Source organism: Diabrotica undecimpunctata, chromosome 6 (genome assembly GCF_040954645.1).
Source record: "Diabrotica undecimpunctata isolate CICGRU chromosome 6, icDiaUnde3, whole genome shotgun sequence".
NCBI lineage: Eukaryota > Metazoa > Arthropoda > Insecta > Coleoptera > Chrysomelidae > Diabrotica > Diabrotica undecimpunctata.
The window spans coordinates 130,084,852-130,097,913 of NC_092808.1; the positions used below are offsets into that span (position 1 = coordinate 130,084,852).

A 13,062-nucleotide genomic window follows, 5' to 3' on the forward strand; every position below is an offset into this window, starting at 1 on the left:
AACGAGTTTCCCTTTTCACTTAAGATCATTTTAATTTCACTCATTTTGACTACCTTTCAAGACAGCTCAAAATAAACTAAATCTAAAATAATATTTTATTATTAAATATTTCCTTATTCATTAAAATCTCGTTCGGTTCGTAATTCGGTGCACTTATTTTGGCTGTTCAGGTGGCGGTCCTCAATTCGAGAACACCGGAAATTTCTAGGGTAAATCTCTGGAGAGTTTTCAAACAGATTGAATTTAGGTTCAAAATGGAAGACAATAGAAAAGCCTTGTGTGAAAGAGTTGTCATTCACAAAAAAACAGCACAAAAATTTGTAGTAGTGTGCCTATAAGCAAAAATACACCTCATGATAAAACCCATTAAATTGTAAATAGCCTATTTAAAGCTTCTTTTTGAATTATTAGTAATTAAAATAAAATATAGTTTATTGGCTGACATGTACTAATAATTTTTCAAACCTTAGCTGTGCCGTTGAGATACAACAAAAATAGAAGTACCGTTGGACGTCTAAACGAGGTACCTTCCTTCTATTTAACGTCTTTGAAAGTATGTGCAGATGATGATGTAATTCGCGGTAACAGTACCGTTTATATCAGGTCCGGGTCTAGGTTTATAAAATTTTAAAATTATATACAACTGTGACTTACATCCACTCTATATTTCTGATCAGTTACTTCGTGCAGATATGTCTTTAATTCAAATAACTGTGTTAATATAGCCAATAACTGTTTTAAAGTTGACACTTCAAGAAGAAACATTTCTAATAGAAAATAAAAACAGCACGATACCAAGCAATACCTCCTAGACGTAGATCTTCGAAATGCATACAACGGTGTACTACAACAAAAACTATCAAAAACTATGAGAAGCTTAAACAAACAAACATCAACGTAACTTTTATCCAGTCAGAGAAAGAACTCTATAAAAAACACGAGTAAAGTAAAGATAGGCTAAGAGATATGCAAAGGGTTTGTGGTGATAGACAAAGAGTCAAACAAGGATGCTGTCTGCCCTCGACTTTGTTTAAACGACAAAGTTGTAGCGCCTACGCCACAAACCGTGTTCTTGGATTCCTCCATATATTTTCCTTAGAATTTTTCTCTCGAAACATTTAAGCAATTCTTGGTCGTTCTGTGTAAGTGACCACGTTTCTGAACCGTATGTCAACACTGGCCTTATAAGTGTTTTATATATGGTAACTTTAATTTTTCTGGGTACTTTTGAGGCCATCTGTTTCCTCAAGCCATAATAGTACTATTGGCAAGCACTATTTTTCTTTTAATTTCTTCGCTGACATTGTTGTCTTTGGTCAGCAGCGAGCCCAGATAGACAAAGGTGTCCTTTAAACGACACCATATTGTTACACACTATGCTTTGCAGACAACCAAATAGTCTTTGCTCAGGACTACGAAAATCTAGAATATATGACACGCGCAGAATATCAGAAATGGAGCTTAGAAGTAAATGTTCAAAAACAGAACACATGTGTATTGGAGGAGAACAACAGAATCTAATTCACTGTAAAATGTATAGATATCTAGGCATACGCATATTTAATGACGGCAATTTGGTTGAAGAGATTAAACACAGAGATCACCAGAGAAGACGAGTCATTCTGCAATTGAACAGCATACTCTGGGATAAAACAATTTCGATAGAAAATAAACGCAGAATCTATAATAGTATTGTCAAAAGCATTGTTACATATGGAAGTGAAATATGGCCACTGCAAGAGAAAGCCATAAAGACTTTGGAAGCAACAGAAATGAATTATTTGAGGAGAGTGACTGCAAAATCAAGATTAGACAGATTAAGAATCGAGAGAATTCAAGAAATCATGGGCGTTAAACCCAACGCCCATGATTTCGGACGAATCAACCAACTAAGATGGTACGGGCACTTACAAAGATGGATGACAGTAGAATCCCTAAAAAAGTATTAAACTGGACACCGCATAGAATCCGAAAGAAGGGCAGACTGAGATTAAGTTGGAGAGAAAGAGTCGACAAGGATATAAAAGCGAGAGGAATAGAAGAGTATCTTCTGAATGACCGAGACCAATGGAAAATGGAAATCAAAAAACGGTGAAGAACATTAATAAACCTGATTATATATATATATATATATATATATATATATATAGACAGAGAGAGAGAGAGAGAGAGAGAGAGAGAGAGAGAGAGAGAGAGAGAGAGAGAGAGAGAGAGAGAGAGAGAGAGAGATAGAACATTATTACTGCGTTCACAACTGTGTAGTGTGTGGAATAAAACAAAGACTGTTGATGTTTCACCTTTAATAATGTCTGCTGTATTCTTAGATGAAATTTCAGCAAGCAATAATTCCAGACCACTGCTTAAAAACTCTCTATAAAAGTTTCTATATTGTCGGGATATAACGTTAGAGCTACCTACGCATAGTATTATCTAAGTATATATAAATAAATTGTCCGTCTTTGAATATTTTTCTTAGGAATATTATGGATTTAAACGTGAAAATAACGGGAAATAAACATGAAAATATATGATGGATAGGAAATAAATCAGAAATAATAATGACTATAAGGTTAAAACACTAGCAGAAGAGCAGTAGAACAACAAGGTTTTAAATCGTGAAGGTGAAGCACCGACGCTATATTTATAATTAGGTAAGTGCAGGAGAAATCATTAAAATAAAACATACTGCCACATCTATGTTTCGTGGGTCAAATTGACAGAATTGATCAAAACGATCAAAAATATCTACCAGAACAACACAATAAAAGTATAAGTAGAAAAACAACTAACTGACCCAATTGAAGCTGGTAATGGGATAAGACAGAGAGATTCCTCTATTGTTCATCCTGGTTATGGATGGAATAATAAAAAGTAAGAAATAGGAGAAAAGCAACTTAAATAATCTGCTATGCAGACGACTCAATACTAATCTTTTAAAGTATAGATGATTTACCACGTATGCTGCACCAATTTAATATAATACCCAGAAAATTGAACATGTTAATTTCTCCAAAAAAAGAAACACGAAATGCATGGTTATAACAGCAATTCTACTAAGATGTAAATTATAATTAGGGTCAGATAATAGAACAAGTAATGGAGTCTAAATATCTAGGCATCCACTATCTAGTTACGGAAAGCTCGAAATAGAAGTGGAAGATCACGTGAATAGAGCAACCAGAGAAGCAGGTTGCCTAAATGAAACAATATGGAGAAATAAAAATATCGGGAAAGAAATAAAAGGCAGAATTTACCAAACAGTAATCAGACCAATAATGACATACGCGACAGAAACACGACCTGACACAGAGAGGACAAAAGGAATGCTAGAAACAGCAGAGATGAAAACCCTCAGAAAAATCGATGGTAAGACACTCTGTGACAGAGTAAGTACAGATATACGACGAGAATAATAAAGACGACGAGAGACGGCTCCCCAATAGGAAGACGATCAGTAGGAGGACCACGAAAACAGTGGAACGACAACTTACTGGAGGCACAATGAAAAACAGACAAAGTTATGCCTACACAAAAGGAAGAAGAATAAAGACGAAAACTTAAGTACTTGAAATATGATAAAAGGCCAAAAACACTCATTAATACAACTCTTCATGTAAGGCAAAATTCGAGGAAAGTAAAATGTGAAACACAAAGAACGTACTGGTTTAAGAATCTGAGATAATGGTATGTTTGCAGTAACGCAGATCTTGAACGCAGATTTCACAGAACTCGAACAAGAAGAAGAAGTTTAGTTCCGCTTTTTTAATCACATAAAAATATTTGATGTTCCATGAAAAAGTTTTTAAAAATTATTGAATATAGGAGCTTCATCGTGATAGTGGAGGAGAGCAAAGAAATGTTGGAGAAGTTGGAAGGTTGGAGAAGGGCTATAGAAGAAATAGGCTTAACGTTAGAAAACGGAGTATATGTGGTTGAAAGGGATAGAAATGGTTGGGGACATCGAATTGTGTTAAGACTTTAAGCAGCCTCTTATACAACTTCAGTTAGTTATACACGATATAGTTATACACCCCTATAAAGGGGCTGCAGGTAGGAGAGGTCGACACTCCTAATTCTTATACCATCAACCTTAGGATAAGGGCGCTATTTGTTAAGTTACTCGTTTTATAAACATTTACATGTGTTTTTTCTTCAAAAATACAGTTTTGTTTAAGGGATTTTGTTTTCGTATTATTACACGTGAAATTGTAATAATATTTAACTACAACCCCTACAAATTTCTTGGGGAAAAAATTAGGACCAGTAGGAGAATTTAAATACCTTGGCTCCTACATAAAAAAATGAGATACTAGAACGAAAATTTGCCCACAAGATACAGGAGGGTTGGTTTAACTGGAAGCGAATGAGCGGGACACTGTGTGATCGAAAAATCGGGGAATATCTGAAAGGAAAGCTATGCAAGAGAGTGGTGAGGCCTGCGTTGGTGTACGGCGATGAAGTGTTCCCTGTAAGCAGGGTTCCGGAAAAGAAGATGACAAGATAGCTACAATGAAAATGTTATGGTAGATGTTGGGTAAGACTAGAAGGGACAAGATCAGGGACGACTTGTTTAGGGGTAGAGCCGGAGTGACTTCAGTTTTAAAAAAGATTCAAGAACAAAAACTGAAATGGTTTGGTCATATCAGACGTAGAAATGAAAACTATGTGGGATGAAGGATAGAGCCGTTAGAAGTTGATGAAAGGAGAGGTAGAGGAAAACCGAGGAGCAGATGGAGGGACTGTGTGGCAGAGGCATTAAAAGAAAAATATTTAAATGAATGAAGACACAATGGACATAAATAAGTGGCTAAGAATCGTAAGGAACAGAGACTCCTAAAAAGAGAAAAGCTAGGCAGAGAGAAAAATAAGCTTGGAGCCCCATCCAAAAATTATTTGAAAACAATCAGCCTCTTTCACAGCCCCGAGTTGTCATGCAGGTAAATTGTCATGATTTAGACAATTCGAAGATCAGAAACAGTATTAGAAGGAATGAATCAACACAGAAATGATATATAAAAACTAAACAGAAATACTGAATTTCAAAGATGTGTTAAGTAACTACAAGCCAGCTGGCAAGGAAAAATATTTGGAAACCGATGTCCAGGAAGAAGAAGAACATCTTGGTTAAAGAACCTCAGAATCTGGTTCAATACAACATCTGTGCAGCTTTTCCGCGCTGCTGCAGATAAGATAAAGATTGCCATGATGATCGTCAACATGCGTAACGGATAGGCACATCAAGAAGAAGAAGAAGAAGTAACTAGAGTATAAAAAAGTTCAGCAAGTTTACGGATTTCGTTTATCTCCTTGGGACAAATTTTCTTTTATGAATTTGTTATTAGATATTTATTGTTTCTTGGAAAATATTTTTTGCATTGCTTCTAAATATATTTTAACTATATTTTTCCAATCAAACCATTTCTGTGTTGCACTTGGAGGTTGATATGAAAAATACTGATATGGGAAACTACTTCACCAATATAATGGTAAGTTTAAATAATATTAACTTCTTTTTGGTATAACAATATTACTCGTATTTTAATGTTTAATGAAATTTTCATTCAAAGTCCAAATTGCGCTTGATTGTGAAAAAACGTAACCCATTGTACGTTATAATCCAATTTGAGTAAAAATATTTTAATCAATCTATATATCAAGATAAGCTTGATATTTTATAAGGAAGACGATTATTGAATAAAGTATTATCGGATTCTTAGAATGCAATGACTCATTTTGCAGAGTCAACATGCTGAGACTTGCAGTGGATTCACAATACAAAGCTTGAGGCATTTACCGAAATTTTTGAGTGCTTATTCCCCGAAATTTGCTTATTATTAAATTTGCTACTTATTATATTCTAGTAAAATAATCTCATTATTTAACGTAACTAATGTCTCAATTATATTTTGGCGAATCTTTAATGTTTCCAAAATTGTATTCACTACATACTACATAACTTTTTATTTTTATTTTTAGCGAAAAATGTCACTCTTTTAAGATTTAAGATTTAAAGTTCAAATTTTTCAAACATGGATTATTTTATATTAAATTTTTATATTTTCTATTTTAAGTAGCTCCATAAAAAAATAAAAAATTGGATTCGAAAATATCGATTCATCGAAAAAATATGTTATTCATCGTGCAGGAAAATGTTCATCCATTCATCCTTCCAGAAAAGTCGAATATGATAAACATCTATCATGCTATAAACACATTTGACGCCTTTGCTCAAAGGAAAGTTTATCTAATTCCGGTATTAAAAAGTTATCCAACAAATTCAAATATACTTCCTGATTTAACGTCTTCTCCAGAAAATATGACCCTATAATTGGATCTGGTAAAATAGTACACCAAATAGTTATGTATACTTATTTTATACCCTTTTAGAAAATTGGCTATTTATTACGTTGAATCGATTGAATACCGTCAGCTTTGAGATGAAACAGTTCCATTTATCGTTAAATTTGCTTCATCAGAAAATAAAATATTGTAGTGAAAGAACCGGTCATGCATAAGTTGTTCACTAATGATTGCACAAAAGTCAAGCCTCATGACATAATCACAACCGTAAGGAGTGAATCTGAAATGTGTGAAAGTGTGAAACTGAAATTTCGGTTTGAAAGGATGAATGCTTTTTGAATGGATTACAGGTTTAAACCGAACTCATGTTTACATTTAGCAGATTACACTAGATGCCAAAAATCCAAAAACATATCACATAGCGACAAAAAATTTCAAAGTGTAAAATAATGTGTTTTATATTGTAGACTCAGTGCGACCCTGCTTATAGAACAGTAGGAACTTAAAACACAGCAGCGACATGAAAGCAGGGAATTGAAATGTTGTTATTATATAACTTTATAGACTTGATCTCGCGAAACTTCGGTAGATTAGGATTAATGTTTATTTATTGCACTTTATATAGGTTGGAATAATCAGAACAATTATAAAGATCTAGTGTTGGTTGCTATTCATATAAATGAACGTAGATGTACGACCAATTAAGCATACGATGGTCGAATTCAATAAACGTTGCTTGGCAAAATGTTTTATTTAAGATTTTTGTTAATTTTATTAAAAACTTCTTATAGTCATAAATATATTAACTAAGTTGTACAGAAATCCAAACATTCCATAAACAATTGTGCAAATTGTTTCTTTAATAAAAGTTTACCAAATTTACAAAAACTTAAATCGTTCAAACTCCCAGTAAAATGCCCCTGCCTACCAACATCACAAATGCATGCTTCATACTGTGTTACTTTCCTACCCCTTGGAAAGTGGTCAGTACAATCATTATCCCTAAACCAGGGAAACCCCTAACCAGCACTAAATCATATAGACTAGATATTTCCCTTCTAAATCACTAGGTAAAGTCTACGAGAGGATCCTTAAGGAGAGACTTGTAGAATTCCTACATAAAAACCACATCATCCCAAAATAACAATTCGGATTCAGAGCTGAACAATCCTCCCAAAATGCATTGACGGAAACAGCAACCTTCATTTCACGCTCAATCAATCGTACTATAAGAGTTAGAATCAACGACAATTTCTCCACAACATTCACTCCACAAGCTGGAGTGCCTCAAAGCTTAATTTTAGCCCCAATCCTTTACACAGTTTAAAACAGCGAACTCCCCGCCGATCAAAATGAAACCAACCTCCCCTATGCAGTGGCGGATCCAAGGGGGGGTCACGGGGGTCATGACCACCCCCAAAACAAAATTAAATAATAATCAAATAATCCTAAAAAAATAATTTAAAACCCCTATAATCAGGACCTATATAAAACCCTATAAGCAGGAAGTCAAGAGTTGAAATGATTCAAACTCATTTATTCTAGGGTTAAGTGTAGAATTGTACGAAAGCCTTTTTAAATTTCTCTTTAAAAAAATCAACAATTATAAATACAGTAATACTTCGACTAAGACTTCCATGAATTCAGAGTTACACGATTTTCAAATTTTGTCAATTCGTCATTTGAGTGCCAGAGAATCGTTCGATTATCGATGAGATAGAATTACCGTCCACACATTATTGCTCATTCAATGTACATGACATGACTTTTTGCACGAAATCAGCTCATTTTTATTTTGTATTAGGTATTTTTTATCTTCAGTTTTGTTTACGAATTGGTTGTTTGTAATTTGAATATGTATTATAATTGTTGAGACTGTGTGCTACATTTTATAATTTATCTATAATAAATATCAAAGTGAATATTGTTGTTGCATTAGCTCTGTCTGATATGTTAATGAATAGAAATAAAGGAACTGGGGGCTGCTGTCCAAGGTATTTATGAAACTATGAAACAGTAGTTTGGCTTAGTTATGTTTTAGGTACAACTGTATCACTTAGTCGTCTTCTTCAGTCACCAAAATTAGATTTTAAGTAGGCTACTGAGGACATAGAGGACACTAAATGCATTCTTCAAAATAAAACATCAAATGCCGAATCTGTTTTTCGCAAAATTTACTATGAAGTAAACATATAGCTGAACAACTAGACATTGAATTAAAGATGCCTCGTATAGTTTCTCGTCAAACCTGTCGTCAAAACCAATCTGCTAACTCCTGCGAAGAATATCTCTGAAGATCTATTTTTCCCCCTTTTAGACAATATCTTAACTTCCACCTTCCAGGATATTATTAGACCAACTACTTACTGCATATTCCACAGTAGAACAGGAGTTTTCACTGTGGATTCAAAAGTGGAAAAGAGTCGTGCAAAACAATGGGAAACTTTCTGATTGTACCTATTTTAGAAGTATTAGAAAACTGCGACATTCATATGTATCCAAATATCAGAATATTTCTGCAAATATTAATTACACTGCCAGTCAGTGCAGCAACAGCAGAGCATAGTTTTTCTACGCTTAAGCGTCTGAAGACTTGGCTTAGAAATAGAACTTCGGAGGAAAGGTTAACTGGTTTAGCACTCATCAATGTGCATCCTGAAATTTCTCTAGATGTTATGCAATCGTAGAGCGATTTGCTGAATTGGATATGCGAAAAGAATACATTTTTATAAAATTATATAATATTTACTTTTCTTATAGTATTTTTAATTACTGAACTTTTATTTACCACTCGTTGCGGGCGACAATTCGTGAGAAAAATTTGAAATACCGAGTAAAAAAATATTTCACTCACTTATAGCCTAATATGCCTAATTATAGAAATAATTATTCCTTAATTATATTATGTTTTTTGTTGAATAAATTAATTTAAATAAAATGCTGTTTACACTTATTCTTAAGGTTTCTTCTTCATTACAGAAGGGTGACTGTAATGAAGAAGAATAACTACAGCAAATTGCTCTCTATCTTGAGCTGTTCTTAGTATCGAATGTGTGTCTATGGCTATCCAGACTCTTACCTTCTTCAGCCAGAAACATTTTTTTCTTCCTCTTTTTGGATGTGTTTACAATTTATAGTCTTTAACGAAATAGGTTGAGGAGGGGAGAACTGTTTGTCTCAAGTTGGTCATTCAGAATTATGTCTGTGTTTTTTAATTTGGTGATTTTCATAGATTCTATTAAAGATAGCTTAAGGCCCTTATCTTGGATGTGAAAATTTTGAAATTCGTCATTAAAAGAATGATTATGATCTAGAAGGTGAAGTGCGTATGTAGAATCCATTTTCCTATTATTGAAAGCCCTTTTATGTTCTGCTTTACGTTTGTTAAAAGTTCTACCAGTTTGACCGATGTAAGTTTTTGAGCAGTCGCCACATTTAAGTTTGTATACACCACTGTGGAAGTGCTTTTTATTTTAGCTCTTGTTGTTTTTAATATATTTGCCTAAGTTGTTTGTTCTAAAAGCTGGTGTTATTCCTGTCTTTTTTATGTGTTTGGCTATTTTTGTTGTTATATTGCCTGTATATGTAATCGAGCAGAAGGTACTGGGTTTTTTCTCTGGTGGTGGAAATACTAATTTCAGGGCTGTCTTGTGTAGTTTTTGATTTAAAATTTTATTAATTGTTTGTTCGTTGTACCCATTATTTATTGGTATTTGCTTAATGATATTTAGTTATATCTCAAAGTTGTATTTTGACATCGGAATTTCTATTACGATACTTGTTTGTTGATTCGCAAATCCTTCATTGATTTCAGATTCAAAGTCAATTAGATTATCGGTAGTGCATTTATGTTGACGGAAACCACTTTGTTTAAGATGAGCTAGTAGTTTATTTTGCTCAATTTACCAGAGAGTTTACGGTTTATCATTTTTTCTATAATTTTGCATATGAAATGTGTTAGGGTTATTCGTCTATATGAGTCATATTCGATATACCTGCTGATATTTAGGTATTATATAGGATCAAAATGATATTTAACGATGGATAAATGGAACTAGAAGAACAATAAGCTAACTGTACTGTATTTATATTCTTACGTATCCTCTTTGAGGTATTTTTTGTTCATTTATTGGAAAAAATCTTCATATAGTCTCTTAAAAGTAGAAAGTATTGTAAAGCTAATAAATACTAACTTTTCTAAACATAAAAGTTTTTAATCCTGGGATATAAACACACCTGCTGAAGTAATAAACAAGATCACCAAAAATCAGCTGTGTGAAGCTTACGTAACGAACAATAACTTCATTTTATGAGCAATAAATAGATGATAAAATCTGTCGTACGATATGTGACGTAGAATGTGAACCACGTCAAATTTTGCGGTGGTAGCATCATCTTAATACGTAAATACAGAATGCGATAAATACGTTGAGATAGAACAATTTAGAATGATTCAAATCGATTTTTAAACCAACAAGTATTATAGTAAAATAGAAAATGAATTAAAAGTTATATTACGAGTATACTCTATTGTTTTTGGTTAAATCGTCTATTTAATTCACTTTACAATTGTATATACCATACGTTGTGTTACAGGCGTTAATACATTACCGTAAAACATGTCGAAATTTGCAAATTTGACGTCACACACATACACAATAGTCCATTGAAATGTTAAATTTTTTATGACAGCGTGCATTTCTTCATTTTAAGTTAAATTAACTAAAAAATTTTGAAGAAATTTTCTTTTCGGTCTTAACTTTGTTTCTAGTCATTTTACAATAAAATATTGTCAGAGAAATATTATATAGAGGGTTTTGCAACAAATCATTTTGGCAGTCGACTTTGGATACAAATCCAAATAATATATTTTTATTAACAAATTATGGTTTTTTTGGCGTATATATCAGTGACGCTATCCATCTGGGAGTGAGGACGTAATCGATGATTTTAAGGATATTCAATTCTCTATTTAGTGATATAAAAATTAACATAATTATTTAAATATGAGGGTGGCTAAAAATATTTAATTTTTAAATTAAATTACTTTACACAACAGATATGTATGTAATTGTAATTTGGCAAATAAAATTGCATTTCGGTTAAACTACTGTTCTAATTGTTACCCACCTGTCACTTTTTTAAGTAACCCCATAGGGAAAAAATCAAGTGGTGTAAGATCTGGAGACCTTCGGGTTCTCTTTATTGGTCCTCATCTACCAATTTATCTTCAAAAAAAAAACTGTTTAAGGGTGGGTATAAGTTCATTTTGTAAAAATCAAAATATCCTTGACCCGTAAGAGACTCATCTAAGAAAAAAGGGCTTTTAACCCTTAAATACTAAGACATCGTCTCACAGACGGTATCACACCGCTGGATATAGAATATCTTCTATCTTCCCACCCCAACAATTCTCAGCGTGTGCCGTTCGTAGTTCATGTAATTTCAGTACTTCTTGATACAGATTGGAGGTCATAGGGCGATATTCGGAAGAGCGTCGTTTGCCATATATTTGAATTTAAGCAGTAGATACCGTCAGACGGGGTCATAGTGTCAATGTTAGTTTTTGATTTATTTGCACAACAACGGGCGAGGGACTCCGTTGTCAAAAGCAAATAAAATACGGCAACAAGACATCTGATTCCGGCTTAAGAATCTGCGTTTGAAGGTAATAAATATTTCTAAATTTCACCCGAAAGGGAAAGCGACGATATAGAATAAGTGTCTAGATGTAGAATGAAAACGAAGAAAGTCTATCAAAGACAAATTATTTTTACCGGAAAAATAGATTCAAATGGTATAAACAACCTGCAACCTCTAATAGAGGGCGACTACTACAAGCAATTCAATCGATTTCTGAAAGGGCTTAAGTGCTATTTCGGCAATTTTTCTTTTAATCATGAATGTGTTGCTTGTGTGAGTCCATTTCAAAAGGTAAAAGAAATAATAAGTTAGACTTACTCACAATCAATTTAATTTAACTAATCGGACGACCGGTTTCGCTTTCTATAATATGCAAAGCATCTTCAGGTCACGATACAAAGTTAAAATGCTGAAAATAATAATCCCATATTAGGGTGTTGTCTAATAAAGATAAAAACAAAGATAAAAACATAGGTAGGTGATATAAATTATATAAATTACAGCAATTATGCCAATATTACATGTCTGTGGTTTTATAAATGAATAAAATGTTTAAGCAGACAAGGTAAGACCCACAAATTGGTAACATAGTCTATTAAACTGTAATGAATTATAAATAAACCAATAAATAAACATTACTTACATGCCGGTACACTATTAATTGATGTAAGTAATGTTTATGTAAGTAATGTAAGTAATGTTTATTTATTGGTTTATTTATAATTCATTACAGTTTAATAGACTATGTTACCAATTTGTGGGTCTTACCTTGTCTGCTTAAACATTTTATTCATTTATAAAACCACAGACATGTAATATTGGCATAATTGCTGTAATTTATATAATTTATATCACCTACCTATGTTTTTATCTTTGTTTTTATCTTTATTAGACAACACCCTAATATGGGATTATTATTTTCAGCATTTTAACTTTGTATCGTGACCTGAAGATGCTTTGCATATTATAGAAAGCGAAACCGGTCGTCCGATTAGTTAAATTAAATTGATTGTGAGTAAGTCTAACTTATTATTTCTTTTACCTTTTTCTTTTAATATGCGAAATAATTATTGGCCCTAAACCTACCGTTTGGTGCAGAAATGAACTAAATTCGATTAT

The 13,062-nt window shown here is 32.9% G+C and overlaps 1 protein-coding gene across 1 annotated transcript; it reads left to right on the forward strand.

Annotated features, from left to right (window-relative positions):
- The first annotated feature begins 1,454 nt into the window (after window positions 1-1,454).
- LOC140444613 (uncharacterized) lies at window positions 1,455-3,982 on the forward strand. Its single transcript, XM_072536374.1, has 2 exons — window positions 1,455-1,897; window positions 3,823-3,982. Exons 1-2 carry the CDS (start codon window positions 1,455-1,457, stop codon window positions 3,980-3,982), a joined length of 603 nt encoding a protein of 200 aa, XP_072392475.1.
- Window positions 3,983-13,062: the final 9,080 nt, after the last annotated feature.

Coding starts and splice junctions, on each gene's coding strand:
- LOC140444613 (XM_072536374.1), top strand. CDS start 1,455: ATGGAGCTTAGAAGTAAATGTTCAAAAACAGAACACATGTGTATTGGA. Junction 1,898..3,822: donor CGAATCAACCAACTAAGATG/GTACGGGCACTT, acceptor TATTGAATATAG/GAGCTTCATCGTGATAGTGG.